This window comes from Eleutherodactylus coqui, chromosome 11 (assembly GCF_035609145.1).
Source record: "Eleutherodactylus coqui strain aEleCoq1 chromosome 11, aEleCoq1.hap1, whole genome shotgun sequence".
Taxonomy (NCBI): domain Eukaryota; kingdom Metazoa; phylum Chordata; class Amphibia; order Anura; family Eleutherodactylidae; genus Eleutherodactylus; species Eleutherodactylus coqui.
Genome location: NC_089847.1, coordinates 83,392,815 through 83,417,119, shown reverse-complemented (window position 1 = coordinate 83,417,119; position 24,305 = coordinate 83,392,815). Strand labels below are relative to the sequence as shown.

General features: G+C 41.9%; 1 protein-coding gene across 1 annotated transcript in view; it reads right to left on the bottom strand.

The window, feature by feature from the left end:
* The window catches only part of LOC136581727 (mucin-2-like), a gene marked incomplete at its 3' end in the record, with an annotated part of 97,314 nt that overhangs the window by 3,441 nt on the left and 69,568 nt on the right, over positions 1–24,305 (bottom strand). Inside the window, exons 28-37 of the mRNA XM_066582351.1 lie at positions 15,393–16,409; positions 14,987–15,190; positions 13,258–13,502; positions 9,270–9,444; positions 8,910–9,154; positions 8,636–8,819; positions 5,450–5,645; positions 5,181–5,356; positions 4,956–5,025; positions 2,559–2,671 (exon numbers count right to left, since the gene is read on the bottom strand). Coding sequence (XP_066438448.1) covers positions 2,559–2,671; positions 4,956–5,025; positions 5,181–5,356; positions 5,450–5,645; positions 8,636–8,819; positions 8,910–9,154; positions 9,270–9,444; positions 13,258–13,502; positions 14,987–15,190; positions 15,393–16,409 — 2,625 coding nt within the window. The remainder of the gene's footprint in view (positions 1–2,558; positions 2,672–4,955; positions 5,026–5,180; positions 5,357–5,449; positions 5,646–8,635; positions 8,820–8,909; positions 9,155–9,269; positions 9,445–13,257; positions 13,503–14,986; positions 15,191–15,392; positions 16,410–24,305) is intronic.

Below are 24,305 nucleotides of genomic sequence, written 5' to 3'. Positions count from 1 at the left end.
GAAACCTCGAGACAGGCCTGGACGCCTTCCTTGAGTGAAATAATATTACATGTTATAATTACTGATTACTTCAGAAGGGTCGGTGAGCCAGGGATTATTTCAACTGCAAGACTTGGAGTCGGGAAGGAATTTTTTTCCCTAAAATGAGGAAAATTGGCTTCTTCCTCATTGGGGCTTTTTGCCTTCCTCTGGATCAACATTGCAGGAAAATAAGCTGAACTGTATGCACATATCTTTTTTCAACATAAAATACTATGTTATTAGGATGTGTATGGCCCACTTCGGACCACCATCTTTGATTAAAAGCATATAACTTTTAACAAACAGTAACATTTGCTCTGCTAGACATGGCAGTCCCTGTATTACATTGATGGACATTCTTCTGAATGGCTAACATATAATTTACATTTCCCCTGTTGCAGCATCTGACGAGCAAATTTCTAGCTAGCTGTGGCTTCCCAATTAAAACAACTATCTGCCAAGTGTCTAAGGAGACCAAGTTAAAAGGGTTTTGCCAAGCTATACACAGAAAAGAGGGTAACTTTATGACCAGTGGGGTTCCATTGCTGGAACCAACATCAACCCTGACAACCGGGATCCTGAAGGTCCCTGCATGAATTGAGCACAGGTCGCGCATTTCAGTGGAAGCTCTAGACATTTTCACGTAGAAGTGCTCAGCAATCTCTACCACTTCCATGTGAAACCTCTATTCCATTCACACAAGTGCCTTTAAAATCCCCGTTCATGGGATTGATGTGGCTTCCAGCAGTCAAACCCCCACTGATCATAAAGTTATTCCTTATTCTATCGATAGGGACTAACTTTATAGCTTGGAAGAATCCCCTTAAATCATACATTTTATTCTAGATCTGCGTTATATGCAATCCTAAATATCTTATACTCGTATCCTGTACCTCTAATTAACTTATACTTTAATATGAAAGCGCATGAACAAACTATTGCCTCTTACATGCTGCCATATGAACCTCATTGCTTCTGGGGAGAATGCTAGGACCTACAGAGGTGGACAAAGACACTACACCATGCAATAGGGACTCCTATTCTAACCCAGGTTTTAATTCATGTGCTTCCACACCTGCTGGTCATGAGACATGGGTGACGTTGTGTTTGGAAGAAAGCAACCATGTTTTCCTAAGCCTGGACAGACTCTTTAACTATATATGTAATATTATTTATCCAACACTATGGTTGGCATTATTGAAACATACCAAACTCAATAAATGTTTACATGCTTAATTCCAGGTCACATCAGTAAATCAAAGAAATTAATCTTCATTCTGGGACTGTAGGAGATGACAATTAAATAGTTCCTTTATACCCCTAACAGCTGACTATGCATACAGAAGTGCCGATGTAGGACAAATACAGGCTAGAATGAGGAGAACTTCCTTGTTTTGTGCATACGTGCTGGAAGTCAGCCTACAAATACAATACCTTCTGATTAAGCAGGTCTAACTGGGTCAGGAGGCTTTAATCCCTGATCATCCTAAGATTGTAGGCAATACTGAAATGTATATATATACTACAGAATGTAGTTCTGCAACCTCTCTATCTCAAGTGTTAATTTAGTATGTAACAAGGTCCCTGCCAGTATTATGCATGTAGTCTAAGGCAATTTAGGGTGGTTCCACATCTGCATTGGAACCTCTAGTCAGAAGTTCCATTGCAGATGCGGCACAAAATACTATAAGAAAAAGTGCCGCATGCCGCACGTTTCTTCTGGCTAAAACTGGGCAGCTGAGCAGAAAGTGAACAAACCTCATTATAGTCTATGGGGTCTGTTCTGCGCTGTTCTGTTCTTTTGTATGGCAGAGCCATTCGTCCTCAGGTATTCCCCTTTCCTGCTCCCCAAACAGAGCAGGAAAGTGGAACCCCCAGCGCAGGTGTGAAAGCAACCTTAGACTCCTTTTATATGGCTAAAGTTTTAGCACACATGTATGATGGGCAGGGCTGGTTACTGTTATATTTGTAGCTGGAATTAAAATGCCAAAACAGAAAAAATGATGAGAACTTAAATTTTAACTGGGAATTAGCAATATTATATAATGTAACATAATAAGTAACTTAATATGTAGAGCTGAGCGAACATACTCTGCTGAGCTTGATGCTCATTCGAGTATTAGCGTACTCAATTGTGCTCGCTACTCGAACGAGCATCATATCGTGTTCGACTCCGCCCCAGTTTTTGGCTCCTCCCCACTGTGACGTGTCTGTTTTGGTCTCTCCCTGCCACAGCGCGCGCCAATGGCAAATTTTTTTGGGGGAAAGAGAGAGAACACAAACCACAAAAAAAAAGCTTGGGACCCGGCGTCCCACACACAAAAATGCTCGAGTCTCCTATTGTAGTCGTTACTCGAGTAGAGCTCTCGAATTTTACGAAAAGTTTGACTCTAATAACACGGACCCGAGCATTTGGGTGCTCGCTCATCTCTAATAATATGTCATTATATTGTAATTACAAGTAAAATTGATTAATTTAATGTTTCCTAATTGAGAATTAATTTGAGAAAAATAAATTGCAACCCATCAGTCCTTACCACAAGTCTGTACACATATGTCCACAGCTTGACTGAAGCGGACGGTGCCCTGAGGGCAGAAACAGCCTTCAACCAAGTGTTCATCATCTTTCTTTTTTAAATGTTCTTCTTGGCTGAAACACCATGGAAATACATATATAGTTACACAGGAACCTTCATAGGTATCACTAAAACCTTCAGTAGGCGTAATATTCTCATCTGCCCATATAGTCTGAGATCGTATAACGTGCCTCCTCAGGTGACCCTTTACTCTTGGGAGAGTTTTGAAATGAGTATTTTATGCTTTCTAATGATTTATTATAGTAAAGTTCCTTGGCAACATACTTGGATTTAACATTATTGAGATGTTTAAAGATAATCTTGTTGTAAAACCAATACAGCTTTCCAGAGCAGACGCGTCCTGTACCACCAGGGAACAGTGTTAGGTTCTACTATGTGCTCTATAGATCCAGATGTAGCAAGTTTAACTTAAAGGGGTATTCCCATCTCGGGAAGCCCATTCTATTATGCTGCAATTCCAAAAATAAAGTACTCACTAATCTCAAGTGCTCATTGTTCGCACTGCTCAAAAGCCCTTCTATGCAACGACCATGAAAATTTACTTCAAAGGAAAAAAGTTGGCAAAAGCCACAACTATCCAAGGAATAAAATGCTATGAGTAAATGTGTTTATTGGGTAAAGGCTTCAAGCCAGGAAAACACACGTTTCGAGGTCATAGCCTCTTCCTCAGTTTAGTTGGGGTAATACACAATAGTATGAATACATAAAAGGTGCAGCAGAATATAGAATAGAGGGCAAAGGTAGAATAGATAGAAAGCGAAAATGGAAATCCCAATAAAAATCAATATATCATGACAAAAGAGATTCAAATATACTGTGAACAATATATCATGTATATATCAATATAACCTAACAAATGAAATTGCTGCTACTCGGGATTTTATTATTTGAAGAATTGCGCTTGTGCCAGCTTTTTCAGTTAAAGTAATCTTTCATGGTCTATATAGCCTGATATATATGCCAATTATATATGTTAAAGGGGTTGTCCCGCGAAAGCAAGTGGGTTTATACACTTCTGTATGGCCATATTAATGCACTTTGTAATATACATCGTGCATTAATTATGAGCCATACAGAAGTTATTCACTTACCTGTTCAGTTGCTGACGTCCTCGTCTCCATGGTGCCGTCTAATTTCAGCGTCTAATCGCCTGATTAGACGCGCTTGCGCAGTCCGGTCTTCTCCCTGGTGAACGGGGCCGCTCGTGCCAGAGAGCTGGTCCCGCGTCGTCATCGTAGCTCCGCCCCGTCACGTGTGCCGATTCCAGCCAATCAGGAGGCTGGAATCGGCAATGGACCGCACAGAGCCCACGGTGCACCATGGGAGAAGACCCGCGGTGCATCGTGGGTGAAGATCCTGGCGGCCATCTTAGTAAGGTAAGGAAGAAGTCGCCGCAGCGCGGGGATTCGGGTAAGTACCAAACGTTTTGTTTTTTTTTAACACATGTATTGGGTTTGTCTCGCGCCGAACGGGGGGCCTATTGAATAAAAAAAAACCTGTTTCAGCGCGGGACAACCCCTTTAATGAAGCCTTTGCTGAGCGCATGCTAATAGCCCGAGGCTATTGGCTGAGCTCAGATCCTTTGTCCTTTGCACTGCCACTCCTTTCAAAGTCTATGGAACTGACTGAGATAGAAGGGTATGGTTTTTTTGCTTTTACAGCCAGTGCTACCAAAAATGTAAATTGAATGGCATCTCTCCTCCACATTCATCCCTGTGATTTACAGATCTCTCCCTATCCATATATCTCCCTACATGTCTCTCAGACTTAATCTCCAATATTCAGAGGCATGGCTTGCATGTTCTGGCCCATAATCCAAAATGCCATTTACAATAGGAGTGCCTACTTCTGGCCAAAGAGCTTTTGGTCCCCTCCAGGACAAAGGTTCAAGTGCAAATGAAATCTCTATAGCTATGCCCCTGTCTATGCAGCATTGCCCTGTCAGATATGATAGCATGAATTTAGTGACAAGTTCCCTTTATTAATGAACTATTTAGATATTAACTTTAAAGGGGTTTTGGAGGCAAATACTATCGATGACTTATCCTCAGGGCAGAACATCAAAAGCTGATCACCAGGGACCCACATCATAGAGGGTTTCATAGATTTCAACGGAAGCAAAGCCCTTGCAATCAAACGACCAGCTGATCACCAGGGATCACGAGTGGCGGGTCCCTGGCGATCAATTATTGATGGCCTATCCTAAGGATGGGTCATCAATAGTATTTGCCCAGAAAACCCCTTTAAGGTGCACTAATTTAGACATTTGCAGTTAGAATCTTTAGAAAGTATACTGTTCTTCACAAAGAAGCATCACAAAACAGTTATAACTCTTACATGGTTTCACATGTTCTTGGTATGGCTGAGCCGCAGGCATTGTAGACCTTGTGTGAGGGGCAAGGCATGGCTAAAATAAAAGGAACAACATTAGTAGACTTTCAAATTTAAAAAAAAACTATGATCTAAAGAAGGTCTCCATAAATAGGATGTAAAGTAGAGTATACAAGAAATATCCTTAAATCTGTCCATCAGTAGGGTTTCTTCATAAACTAACGAACTTACAGCATTCTGGGATTTGACTCCTCCAATCAATACAGATTCCTTTTTCTCCACAGAGTTGAGCATAATGTTGCAAACTGGAACATTCAATCCCGGATCGTGGAACATGGCAGCTATCATATTCACAAGCCTTATAGAAATCATTCGGTGACACCACATTGTGACATTTCTGGAATATCCTTTATAGACAGAGTACAGAAATGCATCAATAACTCTTCTAATCTATAAGCTAAACAGAGGCAAACGTGATTATATGGCGGATAAATGCTTACGGTCCGTTAACGAGGCTGCAAATTGATGTCGAACGGCAAGTGGGGGAAGGAGGAGGAGTGCCTGGAATCGTATTATTGACACATTCAGGCTTTTTAAGGTCTTCTATGATCCAGGAATCTGCCATGAGTTCACACCTTGGTACAATGTTACCATTACGTGTTCTGCAGTCATCAGACCGATTGTTAGTACATGTGCCTGCATAGTGAGAATGGAGACGTCAGTTTTCCTTATATATGCCTTAAAACTGTTATCCTACTCCTCAGTATATGTAACAAGCTATTTACATGAAGGACGTTGCATACTTGAGAATAATTAGTCCAGTAATACAAATAGCTTCCATTGCCGCCATAGCCCTAAACAGTTTAAGGGTGGTTTCAAACACCGCTTTAAAAAAAATAATAATAATAAAGTTGCAGTTTTGATAAAGTTTTCGTTCCAGAAGAAAGAAAAAGTATAAGTTCTTCTTTTATACACTGCCTTCCAGAGAAAATGCCAACCATGAAGATTTTATTGCAGCATTATGCCAGAAGCATTGGTACAAATTTAGGCAAATTGATAATTTGGGCCAATCATATGATCTGAGAATGTGATAAAAAGGGAAAACCAGTCTGGGAAGCTAACTTTGGCAAAGGAAACTGCTTTGCGTTATTATTTTTTTGTGTTTGGATAAAGACACAAACAAGGAAGATGCCTCTAAGATGTGATTGAGAGTCTTTCATCAAACAGACGAGTTTTTATTAAAGGTTTCATCATAAAGCTGGACCAGACAGGGAAAGACAGCAAATAGATATAAAGTTCCAGGCCAATGCTCACTAGGGTGAATTCTTGAGGGATCTGCACCACAGACAAACCCGAATCCCCTTGGGCAAGAAAGAAGCCTCACTGGAGAACAATCAGTACAGGTGAACCATGGAGGCCAGAACAATCAAGGACCAGTGCTATTAAGCTGAGATCTTTCCCGAAAGGAGAGAAGGCATCACAAGAAATTGGAAGAAGTATGGGAGTAAAACAATTTGCCCAAGGCTCACGTATAGTGTGAATTTTTTGTTTTTCACACACTAAGGACTACATGTCAAGGATGGGCACTAAGGTGTGCCAGACCATTGACCTAAATACTGAGACATGAATGCACTAAAATACACCCACAAATTAGATGAATGTTTGTATTGCCTAGTTACCCCACCTAAGTAAGGAGGGGTGTAGCTCTTTGACACCCGCAAAACTACCAGCGCTGGAATCCTACCCAGCAGAAAAAAAGGTGTGTAACGTGAGATTAAAAACTTGCAGAAAACCATTATAGGTACATACAAGAGAATGTACCTGTCTGGGCACTGCCTATATCTGTAGGCTTTTCAGTTGCCGATGATGATAAGAGACAGCTTACTCTGCCTATGGAAGGAATTGCAGTGGTCGAATGATGCTGAAGCGGACTGCTGGCATGGACAGTGTACTGTGTAAATGAGAGGGTGTTCACACACCACGGACTATAAAGAATCTCTGTGTTACCCGGAGAAGCATGATGCAGCCTCGTCCAGAGAGCAACTTGGTTGAGGATAACTATTGTCAGGAACTGGGTTATTTAGAGAATATAAAATTTTTGATTAATACTAGCTTCGACTGCCAAACATCGGATACAGATACTGAAAAGGAAGGGCAAACCGCAAGCATTGGCAGCCCACAGTCTGGGGGAGTGACAAGGCAGATATCTGAAAAGGCAGTGTTATGTCTGATACAGAGATTAACCATGATGTAATTACTTCCTCATGAAAGGGGAATCAATGAGGCCGTCTATTGATTGCTACAATAGAACAGTCAGCCAATGTGTAGTAGCAATACGATACAATACTTCTGGGGAAGGGGGAAATAAGCTCCCTAATCTTCATCATAATCATGTGACTATGACGATTGTGGCTGATTGATATGTATGATTATTGTCTGAGCAAGTGAAATAGACTGTCCATATGCAATTATCCCTCTAAATGTTCGTAACATCTCAGTATGGAGGCGAGAGATACGATAACACTTTTGGAAGGAAATGAAACAACGTGATGCTCCTCCCACTGTATGATCATGCTAAATAGAACCTAGCAATTGAAGGTAGTTCAGTAAATCATGCTGGGCACCATGACTCGCAGTATGCAGTTACTCCACCATCTAATGCGACCATCCATGTCCAAGAGAGGCAAGTATTAATATAGTATTTTGAATCCTCTTCAGGTTTTGGCTAAAAAAAAAATTCCAAAAAACTGCAGCTTTAAAGTAAAAATAAAAAAAAAATTGTGTATGATACCACCTTTACACAAAAAATTACTAGCATTCACCTGGGTCCTGGGTGTGATGACACCAAGGATATTATACTGGCATATAGAGATATACAGTATAGAAGTTTACAGTACATTAAAAGTACAAGTAATCCAATGGGAATAAAAAGTAATGAAATACATGAATTATAAACATAATAGTAGCTGTTAGCTGCCTTTTCATAATAGCATAGTATATAAAGCCGAAAAAGACATATGTTCATCCAGTTCAGCCTATTACTCCCCAATGTTGATCCAGAGGAAGGCAAAAAAAAAAACCAATGAGGTAGAAGCCAATTTTCCACATTTAAGAGAAAAAAATTCCTTCCCAACTCTGATCTGGCAATCAGAATAATCCCTGAACGATTAAAACATATAATATTGTATCGCTCAAGAAAGCCGTCTAGGTCCCTCCTGTACTCTTATCGAATTCACCATCACCACATCCTCAGGCAGAGAGTTCCATAGTCTCACTGCTCTTACAGTAAAGAACCCCCTTCTCTGTCTGTGTAGAAGCCTTCTTTCCTGTAGACGTAGAGGATGCTCCAAGGTACACCTTTTTGGAAAAAGGACCAAATGCAGTTAAATGTCTTATCACGTGAAAAAAACTTAAAATGTAATCCTTTTCTCAGAAAGATGCCCACCGCACTCCCTCCGAGTTATACTTCGCTCTAGTCCTCATAATCCCAGAGATCCATGTGCTGCTTTTTCATGATGATGGCCTGGGCATTGCCCAAGCCGATAATACCTCTCTGCACATGCAGCACTTCTTTCTGGGAAAAGCTGTATTTGGAATCTTTTAAACTTCTTTTGACATTATTTTGCAATACCACCTTTATAGAACTGCAATAAATCTGAGCATTGCCAAAACTTTCAGGAACTCACCACACTGTCCTTGTGTGTTATGACCAAACCGTTGATAAGGCAGTTTGATTTTTAAATTCATGCCATTGTATTGAATATAAGCTCCCAGTTCTGGTATTTCTACTATATAATAAACGCCCAAGATGTAAACGGTCACCCCATTTCTCTTATAAGGGGTACCAATAATCTCTCCATTTACAGCAACCTGCGGGAAGAAAAATAAAGTAGAAATGAAATTGCTCACATTTGCACTTAGCTTGTGGCTCTAGGGATCGGGCACTGGAATAGCCTTTACCTGTACTTTAATGATGTCGAAACCATGAACAACAAATTTGATTTCTTGAGTATTATGGAGAACACTGATGTTACGAGGGCAGGAAACCCCATCTTTTGCTCCACAGTCATAGTTGTCTATGTCTATTCGGAAATTATTCTTCTTTTCTATCTCCTCCACTAGTGTATAAGTGCAGTTGCCTTGAAAAGTGTAATAGGTTCCATCAAAGGTCTTGTAATGTGGATCCCCCCAAACCAAGCATACGCCTGCATGATAAAATGCACATCTGTAATTGCTGACCCTTGCTGAAAAAAAAATTCAACCTACAAGAGGTGGTTACAAATAATGAGAAATCAATGCAATAGGTAGCTCTATACTCACAATCACACTCCCAGTGCCAGCAGCATTGGTCATCATGCAATACAGCTATGGGTTTGCCCTCATTGGCACATGTGATGTTTGGTGGAGGCTCACACCTGAGTTCAGTAATCTCTACTGTGTGGTTTTCCAGGCATCTGGCCTGGGTACAATTATTCAGCATCCACGTTTCATTGACCTGGAGAAGCACAAATTTTCGGAAAGTAATGTAGATCCTCTAATGACAAAATTAGAATTAACTGATCCAGAATAGATATTTTGAAAACCCTTAGACCAAACAGAATTCACTATTAGTGCATTGAATGGGATCTTAATAAACATCTGCTACTTAGGTAGATAAGAAAGACTGTAGAAAAGGTTTTTAAACTTTGGCCTGTCTTATTAATGCCAATAATTCTATTGGCAGGCAGATGTTGATCCACCTTGCCACACACCGATTTGGCATTGGGCTATCTGATGTGGCAGCACTTGGGGAAACTTGTTTTCCACCCTTGACCCTTAGAAGCTGGATATGGTCTTTGCTTCTAGGTCTCCAAGCCCTTACACGCACAGATAGTAGCAGTATCTGATGGTGTGAACAGGTGCTTGACAAAAAGACGGTCTATGGTCAAGGCTGGCGGCACAGGACCAGTAGCGAAATCCAGGCAGATGATCAGGGCAGGCAGAGAGTAACAACGAAGTCCAATAAACAGCCGAAGTCGGGGAGTTATTTTATATTACAGTATACACTACATTTCTCAAAGCACTATAATGTTCCTGGACAGTGTCAAACACAGTGCCCATATTAAGTCAATACCCATATAGTGGAAGCATGACTTCACACATGATGGAAAATGTCACCACTGACAAATCTGCACCAAAAAAATCGGAATATCTAAAGGTGCTGTTGGATGGGACAATTATCATTCCAAAAATCATTCAAAGAGCGAACCTGAATGCTAATCATTTGGTCTAAACACGGCCAACGACAAACGATAATTGTTCACTTTTTGTTCATCATTCATTTTATGCAGGCATAAAAATCATCGTTGGCTCATTCGCTTATCGTTTGCTGTAAACAGCTATCGTTCATTCACTCTCATTCACTTATACAGCTAATTTGAAAGACTGAATGATTCTCGTTTGAACGTACCAAAGATGCATCTGTCTGTATAAACAGGCTGCACCAGAGCCAATTAGTTAATGGTGACAACACTTACGCGTTCAAACGATAATTGACTCGTCTAAAAGGACCTAACGTGAATTTTTAGATGTATTTGCTGAGAAACGACTGCTGATTTAGCAATTCTGCAGCAAATACATGACAAAATCAGCATGTTTCTCTCCATAATATGCCCAATAGACTTATATAATACTAGCTGATATACCCGGCTTCGCCCGAGTTAATTTGGTACTGGTGTTTATCTGGTGTTCACACGGAAAATCCTATGAAGTCATGGTTACTTTAGAGATACCGAGGAAAAACATATGTTCACCATTTTGCATAGTTCTCTGCGTTACCCAGGAAACACCACGGGGAGGCAACCATGCGACGTTTCCTTTATATAAAATGACATTAGGAAGTGAGAGAATTAGATTCCATACGTAAAATTTGGACGCTAATTCTTTTGCACTTAGAATTGAATAATCAAGTTGGGACCCAATAACTTTTCCTATTTATGACATTATCAATGCTTATGGCAAATTTCATGTTTCTAGGACATTGAGAAGTGAGAGATTTAGATTATGTACGTAAAATTTCGATGCTAATACTTTTGCGCTAGAATTAAATAATCGAGTTGGGACCCATTACCCTTTCCTATTTATGACATAATCAATGCTCATGGCAAATTTCATGTTTCTACGACAGAGGGAAGTGAGAGAATTAGATTCCGTACGTAAAATTTGGACGCTAATTCTTTTGCGCTTAGAATTGAATAATCGAGTTGGGACCCATTAACTTTTCATATTTATGACACAATCAATGCTCATTAGAGATGAGCGAACGTACTCGGTAAAGCCGATTTCGCAATCGAGCACCGCGATTTTCGAGTACTTCACTACTCGGGTGAAAAGATTCGGGGGTCGCCGGGGGGCAGGGCGTGGCGTGGTGGAGCGGGGGGTAGCAGCGCGGAACAGGTGGGAGCTCTCTCTCCCTCTCCCCCCCACTCCCCTCTGCAACCCCCAGCTCACCCACAGCGCCCCCGAGTACTTTTCACCCGAGTAGTGAAGTACTCGAAAATCGCGGTGCTTGATTGTGAAATCGGCCTTACCGAGTACGTTCGCTCATCTCTAATGCCCATGCCAAATTTCAAGTTTCTATTACACCAAGAATTGAGAGAATTACATTCCGTACGTAAAATTTGGATGCTAATTCTTTTGCGCATAGAATTGAATAATCGAGTTGGGACCCATTAACTTTTCATATTTATGACACAATCAATGCCCATGCCAAATTTCAAGTTTCTATTACACCAAGAAGTGAGAGAATTACATTCCGTACGTAAAATTTGGACGCTAATTCTTTTGCGCATAGAATTGAATAATCAAGTTGGGACCCATTAGCTTTTCCTATTTATGACATAATCAATGCTCGTGCCAAATTTCACGTTTCTATGACACCGGAAAGTGAGAAAATTACATTCTGTACGTAAAATTTGGACGCTAATTCTTTTGCGCAAAGAATTGAATAATCAAGTTGGGACGCATTAGCTTTTCCTATTTATGACATAATCAATGCTCCTGCCAAATTTTGAGTTTCTATGGCACCAGGAAGTGAGAGAATTAAATTCCGTACATAAAATTTGGACGCTAATTCTTTTGCGCTAGAATTGAATAATCGAGTTGGGACCCAATTACTTTTCCTATTTTGGAGATAATCTATGCTTGTGCCAAATTTCATGTTTCTACAACATCGGGAAGTTGGAGAACTTTTGGCGAGTCAGTCAGTGAGTCAGTCAGTGAGTCAGTGAGTCAGTCAGTGAGTCAGTCAGTGAGTCAGTCAGTGAGTCAGTCAGTCAGTCAGTCAGTCAGTCAGTCAGTCAGTCAGTGAGGGCTTTCGTCTTTATATATATATATATATATATAGATATAACATAGTAACATAGTTTGTAAGGCTGAATGAAGACAATGTCCATCTAGTTCAGCCTGTTTATCCTCCTGTGTTGTTGATCCAGAGGAAGGCAAAAAAACCAAGAGCGGAATCCAATTAGCCCTTTTGGGGAAAAAATTCCTTCCAGACTCCCTAATGGCAATCAGACTGTTCCCTGGATCAACCCCTAATAGTTCCTACCTGCCTGTATACCCGGATTAACAAATAACCTAAGATTTATATCCTGTAATATCCTTCTGCTCTAGAAAGACATCAAGTCCCCTTTTAAACTCCTCTAAGGGTTTTGCCATCACCACGTCCTCAGGCAGAGAGTTCCACAGTCTAACTGCTCTTACAGTAAAGAACCCCTTTCTATGTTGGTGATGATCTATAATGATAGATATTCTTATGTTAAATATCCATATCATTACTAAAGGTGTTTTCCAGCCTCATGGATTAAAATCACTCAGAAAGTTTGATGTAACCTTCAAATTGTGTACTGCTTTCGTGACAAATGTCTCCTGCCACTCTCTGTTTACTCTGCTGCATGGATGATGTGACATCCCAGTATTTGGCTACTAAATCCACATCACTGGTTATAGTGGTGAGCTTCCAGCACCACTGCCACCAGTGCCACCAGTGCCATGTAGAGGTGGATTGTAAATCTCTATAGCAGTGGTTCCCAACTCCAGTCCTCAGCGCCTCCAACAGGTCATGTTTTCAGGATATCCTATAGTGAGAATACCTGCGGTAATGTCTGACAATAATTACATCAATACTGAGGAAATCCTGAAAACATGACCTGTTAGGGTACTATGAGGACTGGAATTGGGAAACACCGCTCTATAGAATCAGCCATGACTGGGGTATTCAGGAACATGTCAGCAATTATCCGCTTAGTTAATTTCTACATGTACCAACCTTTCGAAATGGCTCAAATGAACAACCATCGATTTTAGATGTGACGTCATATATAACGCTACCGCGACTGGGTGCTGTGCTGTATGCTGTGGAAGTCATCCGCGGTGATGTGGGTGAAGTATCTGGTGTTGATGGCAATGCTGGAACAGATGTGGAGCAAAGCCATTTGTTCACCTTTAGCTTGCATTGCATACTACAAATGACTTGGTGGCACCAGATGTCTTCGCTTACTGTCATTATTTCTCCTGGGGGTTAAATACACAAATATGTTAATAGGAAGTGATAATTATGTAGTCTTGGCCGAAAATATATACATGCGAAGAGGACCTGTCAGTTCTCACGTCTGTTGTAGTAAGACGCATATTTCTCGAGAAATATTGGAACAATGATTTGCAAAAATCTGAATTGTATCAATTGCTAATTAGAAGCATGTAGAGAAAAAATGGGTGGAGCTACCCTTCGGATTGTATATATAAAAGCTTTGGATGGCACAGGAAGGTATACATAATGTAAAATATGAGCACAGAGCAGCGTTTTTGTGGAACGCATACAGTAAAATACGCAAAACAATACGCACCATTGATTGAAATGGCTAATTAGTTCCAGATGTATTCTTTTTCTGCGCATTTATGCAGTGTTTCTTCATTTCTTAGCGTATTGTGTGCGCATTTGTGTATCCCCATTCACTTCAATGAGGAAGTTTGGTTCACAACTGCGCAGGAAAACAGAGCAGGCTGCATTTTTTCTTGTGCTAAAAAATTACGCAGGAAAAATGTGTACGTGAGAACAATACCTATTGAAATCAATGGGTTCTATTCTCTGCGTATTTTGGAGGCGCACATTTTGCGTGTGTAAATACACCCATTTGAATGGGGCTTAATGGCTCCTGCACCCGAGCATATGCATAGATACATTGCAAGAGGATGACGTGATTGCACTCTGAGTAGAGGACGGTCACATGCTCTCATGCATCAGCTAGCACATTTTAGGTCTTTTTTGTGCTGCCGGGCCCGTTTTAAACCGTCTCAGCAGCCTAACGTTTTAGTTCCGGCACTTAGCTCCGCCCCGCCCCATTGCAAATAGTGGAGAGGGGGTGGGAGCTCAGAGCACTGCTCCTGGCTCTTCCAGCCTCCTCCCCCTGCAGAGAGAGACAACGTATATCGGCCGAGCGTGAAAACCCAGCCAATATACGGTTGTCTGAATAAACCCTAACGTATATATCACCATTTGCATTGAATAAGGAAAACCCGAAAGGAGGGGATCCAGACGGGGAGGATTTCATGCTGAATTTCTGTGTGGACCCTCTGCTTGGAAATTCAGCAGCATTTGGCACCCTGCATACGGGATTTTCCGCAGAATTTCCACCCGTGCCCGCCTGCATAGGATTGCATTACAAAACGCAATCCTATGCAGACGGCTGCGATTTTTCCACGTGAAATCACACGCGGAAAACAAATCGGGGCATGCTCTCTTTCTCTGCCAGTCTCGCAGAGGCCCACACAGAAATGTCAGTGGTGACGGGACGGCTCTGCCCTGCGCACGCACCAGCTGGCCGGCAGCCGGCGCATAGCAGGAGACGGAAGACGCCGGGAGCAAGTAAGCCACAGGTCTCTGCAACACCACGGGTCCGCATCCCACTATGAGAATTCTCGGAGCGGGATCCAACCCGGCTGGTAATACAGACTCACCTGCTCATATCAAACCCTCTGGAGATATCGAAAAAAGTTACCTGGGGAAAAAGTAGTTCCTTTATACACGCAGACACACACTGCAGCAGATGAGAAGCTTGTCTCTTTTACAGTAGTCGGTACTGGAGAAGACGTGATTACTGATCTAGTGGTAGGAGATGTTTCGCTAATAGTGTGGACAGTGGATGTCTGTGGCATTGTCGTCCTCAGTGAACTAGTTGTAGTTATAGATGATGTAGTGCTATCTGTCAAATAAGAGTAAAAGGCACATAAATAAATTCAGGTATTTTAATATTTCCAACTTTGCAACAATTTTATATTTTCCATAACTATGACATTGATGTAAAGTTAATCCAAAATGTGATAGACATAGTAGATGCATAATAATAAAAATGTGCAACAGGAATGTTCAAAAACATCAACATGTCATGAATTAGATTGACTTACCTATTAAACGAGGAATTGTGCTCTTGATAGTACTCTCTGTGGTTGATTGTATAAGTATAGTAGATGGCATATGGCTCATACTTCCTGATGTAGTAGCTTGGGAGCTACTAGTTGAGGTAGCTTGTGTAGTCAGTCTTGAAGTAGATTTAGTAGTTGAGGTTGGCATCGTTTTCGTAGATTGGTAGGTTATGGGTTTTGTTGGATTAGTAGAAGATGAAGTTGCTGTAGCTATAGCAGTAGGAACTACAGGCAGAGTGTTCGGGTATGGATTACTGGTAGAGGTAGTAATAGTAGGAGATATATTGCTGGTTTGCTTCAATTCAGTTGGTGTAGAAATAGTTCTGACGTTACTTGTGGCCATAGACGATGCAGTAGAACTAGTCGCAGTTGTTTTAGTAGAGTTGTTTAGTATTGTAACTTCACCGGTAGTATAAGGAAATGTGTTGGTGGCACCGGTAGCCTCTGTTGTGATTGGTGTAGATTTGGTAGGTTTATTTGTACCCTTACTTGTAGTTGAGAAAGTCAAGGAAGCCATAGTGGTTCCATCAACATTTGTGGTTGTTGTAGATGCAATGGAGATGGCTTTATGAGCTTCAGTGGTCGATGAAGTTTCATTAGTTGTGAGTAATATTGTAGTCGCAGTTATGATAGATTTAGTGGTAGAAGTAGTAGTGGCTGATGTTAATGCAGATTTAGAAGTAGATTTACTTGCTGTTTTAGGAGTAGATATGCTAGTCAGACTACCTTCGGTAGTAATGACTTGCTTTTGAGTATAAACCACTGTACTTGCACTTGAAGCCGTAGGAGGTAAGCTTGTGGTGGAAGTTTTAGGTGGTATAGTAGAGGTATTAGTAGGAGGAGGAGGAGTTGGTAAAATTGTGATTTCTGTAGTAGAAGGAGATGGTATAAGTGGAGTAAATGTATCTGCAGTAGTTGAGGATTGGGTGGGTCCAGGTACTGTGTCAGCTTCACTTGTCGGAGATGTTATGGTGGTTTTCTTAGTGGTAGCTCTGCGGTCTGTAAAAGACATAAATTAGCTCTGATATCTAGTACAGAGTTGTTCAAAAGGAATGGTAGTCAGTTTGGAAAAGCAAATATAGGGCAAGATCATTATAATAACTTTTAATTTCATAAATGCAAATACTCTAGAAATACTAAATAATAACTAAATGTATCCCGTTTGTGTTAATCCTTTACAGAAAGTTTAAAAAAAAGGAATTTTGGGCTCTTCAAGAAATAGCAGTGCAGCATTTTTCCAAAAAAACTCAAAAATGTAATGTATAAACGGGAAAAAATGTTTAAGATTTCACTTTCCTTTGAACTACTGAGCTAATATTTAGTGGCATAACCTTTGTTTCTGAGAACTGCGTGACATCTGTGTTGCATGGAGTCTACCAACTTCTGGCACCTCTGAACAGGTATCCCAGTCCAGGACGATTGGCAAACATTCCACAGTTCTTCTGCATTTTTTGGTTTTGGCTCACAAACAGCATTTGTATGTCACCCCATAATTTTTTTATGGGATTGAGGTCAGGGGATTGGGCTGGCCATTCCATTACCTCAACCCTGTAACCAAGATGTGGTTCGCTTACTGGTATGTTTTGGGTTCTTGTTATATTGAAACATCCATTTTAAGGACATTTCTCCTTTGGCATAGGGCAACATGATCTCTTCAAGTATTTGGTATATTTAAACTGATCCATGATCTCTCGTATGCGATACATAAGCCCAACACAATGGAACGAGAAACACAATGCTTTTTATACCACCATGCTTTACTGTCTTCCCAGTGCACTGTGGCTTCAATTCAGTGCTTGGGGGTAGTCTGACATACTGTCTGTGGTCACTAGGCCCAAAAAGAATAATTTTGCTTTCATCAGTACACAAAACGATGGCTATTTTTCTTTGGCCGATCAATGTGTTCCTTTCCGATCAATGTGTTCCTTTGTAAATTTTAACCTATTCAGGACATGTTACGGTATATTACCCTTGATACGCCAGCCCCTGGATCTCACCCGCAACCCCTGTCCCTGCCTACTTGCCTCCACTCCTGGCTATCCCCAGGCAGGCAACTGGGCGGCGATCCCTACTCTCACTAGGGACCGAAAAAGGGATGCTGGCGTACCTGGATGGAAAGGGTAGAATACCGACAGAATAGGCAGATGTAAATAACCAACACAAACAATACTAAGCAGAACTGAGGCAGATAGAAAAACCTGGCGGATAATAGCAAAGTATAGCAACTGAGGCAGACTAGCTAGCACACTGAGGGAAACCAATAACTGGCAGTGATTGCCAGTCTCTGACCGACCTTTAAACAAAAGCCTCCGCCCAGGGGCGGAGAGAGGGAGACAGCCAACTCCCAACAGAACATAATAAAAGGGAGCTCGTGCACGGCAGCTGCACTCACGGGTGCACGTGTACGGCGCCGCGTGCCACCAGCACCATGCTGGCCATGCACCCACGCCCCCGGCAAACTATCAAAAAGCTGGGAGGGCGCGTCCCAACCGCGGGACCCTGCACACCACCGCCCGGGGAGGACCAGCAACTGCCGCATGGTAACAGGACATGTCTTATTTCAACAAAGCGTCTTTGTGGAAAGTTCTTGCTGGTAAGTTGACTTCACTTAATCATCTTCTGATTGTAGCAATGCTCATTTGGAAGTCCAGATCTTTGATCTTTCTGGAGGTGATCATTGGTTGAGTCTATACCATTTTGGCAATTCTTCGATCCATTCGAACAGTAGTTTCCTGCTTCCTTCCGTGTCTTTCAGGTTTGAGTTGCCACTTCAAGGCATTTGAGATAATTTTAGCTGAGCTGCCTATAATTTGCTGCACTTCTCTATGTTTTTTCCTCTCCAATCAACTTTTAAATCAAAATATGTCCTTCATCAGAATAATGTCTGGAATAACCTATTGTGACCGCTATTTCACAAGGAATTGCACTATAATCAACTTGTGCTACATTTGCCACCCTCCCTATCTTAAATAATGGCCAAAATTAACCGCGGATATTCCACACAATTAATGACTTCACCAATTTAACTTCTCACTGCTATTATTCTGGAAACTCCCCTTTCAGAATGGGCGGCACGTACGGCCTTATTATTGCCTTAGTTTTTTTTTCTATTATTCTACTACACCTACACGTAAATTACTTGCAGTCTGTAAGGTCGGTTTCATATCTGCGTCAGAAGATCGAAAATACCAGTAGAAAAAGCGCTGCATGCAGAACTTTTTCTTCTGTCCAAAAGCGGGGCAGCTTGGTGGTAAGCGGGGAGACCCCATCATAGTCAGTGGGATCTGTCCAGTTCCATCCGTTGTTTGAACGATTTTTCATTGATAATCATTGACTGTAAATGGGCCTTTACACATAAATTACTTGCTAAGTAGAAATATCACCTCTAAAAAACAGTGATTTATCAGCAAATGATGTTGGACTGCTATGTTTTGAACCCTACTGTATATACAAAAGACACAACTTCCTGTAGCACACAGTACATAATACAAGCGCTCATTAAGTACAGTTTACAGGTTTAGAAGAGCTTGAATTATATTTTGTGATCCATAATACCCAAGTTATAGTCATGTAAAGCATAAGGTTCATCTACAGGCCTTTCACAAATCACAGACATTGTAACACTGATGTGTTGTGCAAGATTACAAACTCAGATGTAAACACTGAAACCAAAGGACATTTACCCACTAGCGTTTTTTTTAACTCTGCGATATCGCTGTGTTTTTTAAATGCAAATGTCAATGGGGGCTTTCTAATATTAAAATCGCATCGCACAAACTTGCGATTTTAACGCTAGAAAGTCCCATTGAAAAAAATCGCAGCGATATCGTAGGGTTTCAAAAAAACGCTAGACGGTAAAAGCCCTAAACGGGTTTCCATGCACAAATACTATTGATGACCTGTCCTCAGGATAAATCCTCAATAGTTGATTGGCCTGGGTCTGCTGCCCGGGAATCGAACTGATTGCTATCAGCGCCACTATACACAGGTGTCAGAGAGGAAGCTGCTTCCCAGCCCCATATAGTAGGTGGCGCCTACAATTGCAGGCATAGTACCTATTGAGTTAAATGAGAGCTGCACCCACAGTTACAAGTGCCAGACACTACACAGGGGCCGGAGCAGCGGATGCTGGCTGATCAACTATCAATGACCTATCCTGAAGACGGGTCATCAATAATATTTGTTTCTGGAAAAAACCCTTAATTTTGCTACATCTGTAAGGCACATAAACACAGCTTCTCAAAATGTCTCAAGTGTTTCAAAGTCATATTTTGTACTATTTGTATATCAAACTAAGGCGTAGCTAGAAGCTCATGGGCCTTGGTGCAAAAGTTGAACTTGCCACCCCACACTCCCATCTTCCCCCCTGGATTCTTCCCCAGGCTTAGATACAGTGGCTCAGCTCTACATATGGTACCTCTAAGTAATGCAGTCACAATGTAATAGTTAGATACCAGCTCTACACAGTGATAGTGATTACAACACAGTTAGTCAGTGAGCATAGTTGTAATCTTCTCTGATTAAAGTCGTCCACTTTTCCTTTTCTTCTTTATCTAGGAGCAGACCGCCATGAGGACTTCTTCCAGCCATGACTTCTCTTTGTATACTCTCCCCATCCTGCCGCTATCTCTAATGCCTCTATCAGTGTTACCCTTAGCACTGGTGCCCTGCTTTGTTCACTATACCACAATAATAATGCCTCCTTTGTACTCCAAATACTAATAGTGCCCCCCGTGCATCACCCCACATCCTCATAATCTGCATCTCCCTACATGCTCCTAAATTATAATCTACTGTGTGAATCCCCGCACACCCTCATATTTTATAAGCTGCCCTCTGTATCCCCATACCCAAAACGCAGGCGAACACTGAATAAACTTTATTACTTACTCACAATATCACCTGAAAGGTCATAGAAGTCCTAGCTTGACTCCTCCCATTCATCTTCTGCCTCTCAGAGTACGGTATGAGCACCAGAGAGCCAGGAGACAGGAAGAGGAATTGAGCCGCGCTATTCACTCTTTGCGACCTGTTTACGATCTACTCTATGCAGCAGCGTGAGTAGATCACAATGTTTATTCAGTGCTCACCAGAGTTTCAGGAGTGAAGGGTCTAGAGACATCAGACCTCGCTGACTAGTGTGGCAAGGGGACACTTTGGGCCACATGGTTCAAGGGCCCTGTTGCAACTGCAACCACTGCAACCCCTATACCTATGCCACTGATATCAAATGTAGATTTTCGTAATAGATTCTTCTTCCTTTATACACACCTTGTGGTAAAGACAAAGCAGTAAAAGATGTTGCCTGTGGTATCTTCATATTCGGATCAGCGGCTGTATGCAGGGATGAAAAAAACCCATAAATTCTGCATATTTGAAAGACTAAAAAATAATACAAATACTAGCCAAATTACTGCAACTTTACTAGAATGAATAATTACTAGGATGATACTAATCAATACAACTATATTATTTCTGATATACAAGTACAAGCATATATATAATGTGAAAGACCTCACTGACTGACTGAATGACTGACTGACTCAGCACTAATTCTCTAACTTCCCGGTGTTGTACAAACGTGAAATTTGGCATGACCATTCTTTAGGTCTTAAATAGGAAAACTAAAGGGGTCATAACTTGATTATTCAATGCTAAGTGCAAAAGTATTGGCACCCCTATGTAATGTACCTAATCTAATTCTCTAACTTTCTGGGGTCGTACAAACATGAAATTTGGCACAAGTATTATTTTGGTCCTAAATAGGAAAAGTAAGAGGATCAAAACTTGATTATTCACTGCTAATTGCAAAAGTAAGTGCACCCCTATGTAATGTAATTCCAGGTGTCATACCAGTTACCTGACAACAGCTGGATGAAGCAAATCTTCATTTCAATGATTTATTAGTTGATTAGAAGATAAAACAAACAGCAGGCAACACGTTTCGTGGTTCTCAGGACCCCTTTCTCAAGCCTTCTCAGAAAATCGCTGTGTGCATTTACTCGACAAGATGATCACTCAAAATTCACTGAAATGGCAGTTTAAGTGTCAGTTTTGAGCGATCACTTTGTATAAGCTGTTAAGTAGCTAATTAGCTACTTAAGATATTATTAAATGAAGGCTCCCGCTGTATGCAAAAGACAGCTGGAGTGCTGTCTTCTGTGTACAGCTGCTGTGTGCTCAGAGAGATCAGCTGGTATCCAGCTGAGCTCTCTGAGCCGGGTATACAGAAGACAGCATACTTCTGCTGTGTTCTCTGAGTGGCACACCAGCTAAAACAATAGTATCAGCGGTATCATGCTGAGAACTGATAAGGCTCATTGTTAACTTTTAGCTAGCTAAAAGTCAGCAATGAGCGTATAGTGAACGAAAAGTGCACGATGGCTGTGGGTTTAGACACAATGATTATCACTCAAAAATGGCTTTTGAGCGATAATCATTGTGTCTAAATGGGCCCTTGCACATGCCACTTCCAGTTCCCAGTTCCTCTTTAGAGTGACGTCCAAGCTCAGAGTTTCTTCACCAACTTGCAGAAGGCATAGGGCCACCTAGGGATGGGTCCTCTCTCTCTAATGGCCCCATAGCAGCAGCATTATCTGCCTTTAAGATTGGTATGCCCTTGCTGGTTGAGCTGGTAGGGATCATGTGAAAGAGAAGAGATGTGCCCATTCACCACCTCCTGGAAAAAGTGTTCATATGATCAACTTTTGGGCTTTGGTTGCCTAAAGAAATGATTTGCTTTCATTTCCAACTAGCCATGCTACCTCATACAGTATATGAAATGACATTTGGTTTATTGGTTTATGATGGATATATTTTACAGCTTATTCTCCACTTACCTGAAGTTACGGAGGAAGTCCCATGTGTAGATGAGGAGCGCGGTGTGGCAGCAGTAGGAGAACTTGTTTCACTGAACTTTGTGGACTTTGTTGTTCTTGTGGTTGTGTGTGTTCCAGCACTGCTGGGAGTTGTTATATGTGGAGTGCTGGACTTAAGTCCTGGGGTTGTATGTAAGCACGTATCCGGCAGTCGACAGCAGTTTACACGGATTTCATAGTCGAAACAATCAAAACCACCCTGTTCTTCATTCTTACAGATGAGCCCATAGGAGATGTTACATGTCACCTTCTGCCCCAGGTCATGTAGTGCCCTGTCAGGCCAATGTCTTGCTCTGCAGGAAATGTGGGATGGCGCATCACAGATATCGTGGCCAGCCTGTCTGATATTATGGTATGTTTCATAATCCCCTCCATTGTCATGTGAAGGATAAGTCACATTAAACCATCCTGACCATGAACAGATAGGTGCACAAGGTGCTGCAAGAGGAGAAAAACATGAAATATTTGTATCACTATCATTCTAAAGACAACAGTAAAGAATGCAATATAAATGTTTACCTCAAAATGATACAAATTGTGAATATTCATAGAAAATAGATCAGAATTTCCTTTGACATGTTTGTAAATGACAATTATAAGTGGCGCTATGTAGGGGTTATATATCTCTTCCTGTAGAAGCAGTCTGCATGCAACACTTTTTCTTCTGTCCAAAAGCCGGGCAGCTGGGCGGTAAGCAGGCAAAACCTATCATAGTCAATGGGGTCTCCTCGGCGCTGTTCAGTTCTGTCCAGAGTCAGAATCGTTCAGTCACTTTGATTCCCCTTTACTGCTCCCCGAACAGAGCAGGAAAGCGTAATCCTTGATGCAGATGTGAAACAACCCTTAGGGCTCAGTCAGATGAGCGTTTTTATATGCAAATTTCTGTGCCCAAAAACACATGCCTAAAAAAATTTGCACGACCAAAGCGGGCATCACGCTGAAAAAAACGCACTTGGCCGCGTTTTTGCGCACATAAAGTGCGCTGCCCGCTATCCCCTGCTGCGGCTGTGACAGTTGCAGCAGGGAATTCCCCCGATGTAAAACCCCTGGATCCTGTCACATCCAGCGATTTCACCTTTGGTCAATGGAGCCAGCGGCAGCAGCAGTGGCGACCCTGTTGACATACAGAAAACATTATGATCCTCTGCCACAGCTGTGACAGCTGTGGCAGAGAATTTCTTCATCTCTGCGGGGAATCCCCTTGTCACTAGACACTGTGACAGCATTGTCACAATGTCCAGTGACAAGGGGACTCCCAGCGGGGATGAAGAAATCCTCTGCCACAACTGTGACAGCTGTGGCACGGGAGCTCGATGTTCTCCCATTGAATTCAATGGAGCCGGCGCTACACCCGGCTCCATTGAAAGCAATGGGCTGCCGGCAAGCCCTGCAGTGATTTTCGGGGAAGGGCTTTAAATATAAGCCCTTCCCTGAAAATCATCCCTAAAATGTGTAACAAATATAAAATATATACTCACCTCTCCGCAGCTGCCCCTCAGGCGCATCCAGCCGAGTCTTCTCCTTGCACTGCTCTGAAGTGCTTTCAGCAGGCGACGATTTGAGATCCCTGCCTGCTGAAAGGGCTGCCTCTGATTGGCTGAGCACTGTAACCAACCAGAAGCATCTCTTAGCTGTCATTCAATAGCTGAGTGCTGCCTCTGATTAGTCACAGTGCTCAGCCAATCACTGCAGGGCTTGCCAGCATCCCATTGCTTTCATTGGAGCCGTCTGTAGTGCCAGCTCCATTGAACTCAATAGGAGAACATTGCACTCCTGTGCCACAGCTGTCACAGCTGTGCCAGAGGATCGCGATCTTCACTGTATGTTCTCAATGGGGTTGGTGCTGCTGCCGCTGCCCCCACTGAGCACAAGGTGAAACCCCTGTATGTGACAGCATCCAGGGGTTTCACATCCAAAATAGACGGATGCTGCAGTTACCTGCGTTTTAAAATCTGCTGCCCTATATTCACCGCTGCACATTTTTGTGCACAGGTAAATATCAGGCATACGACCGCTG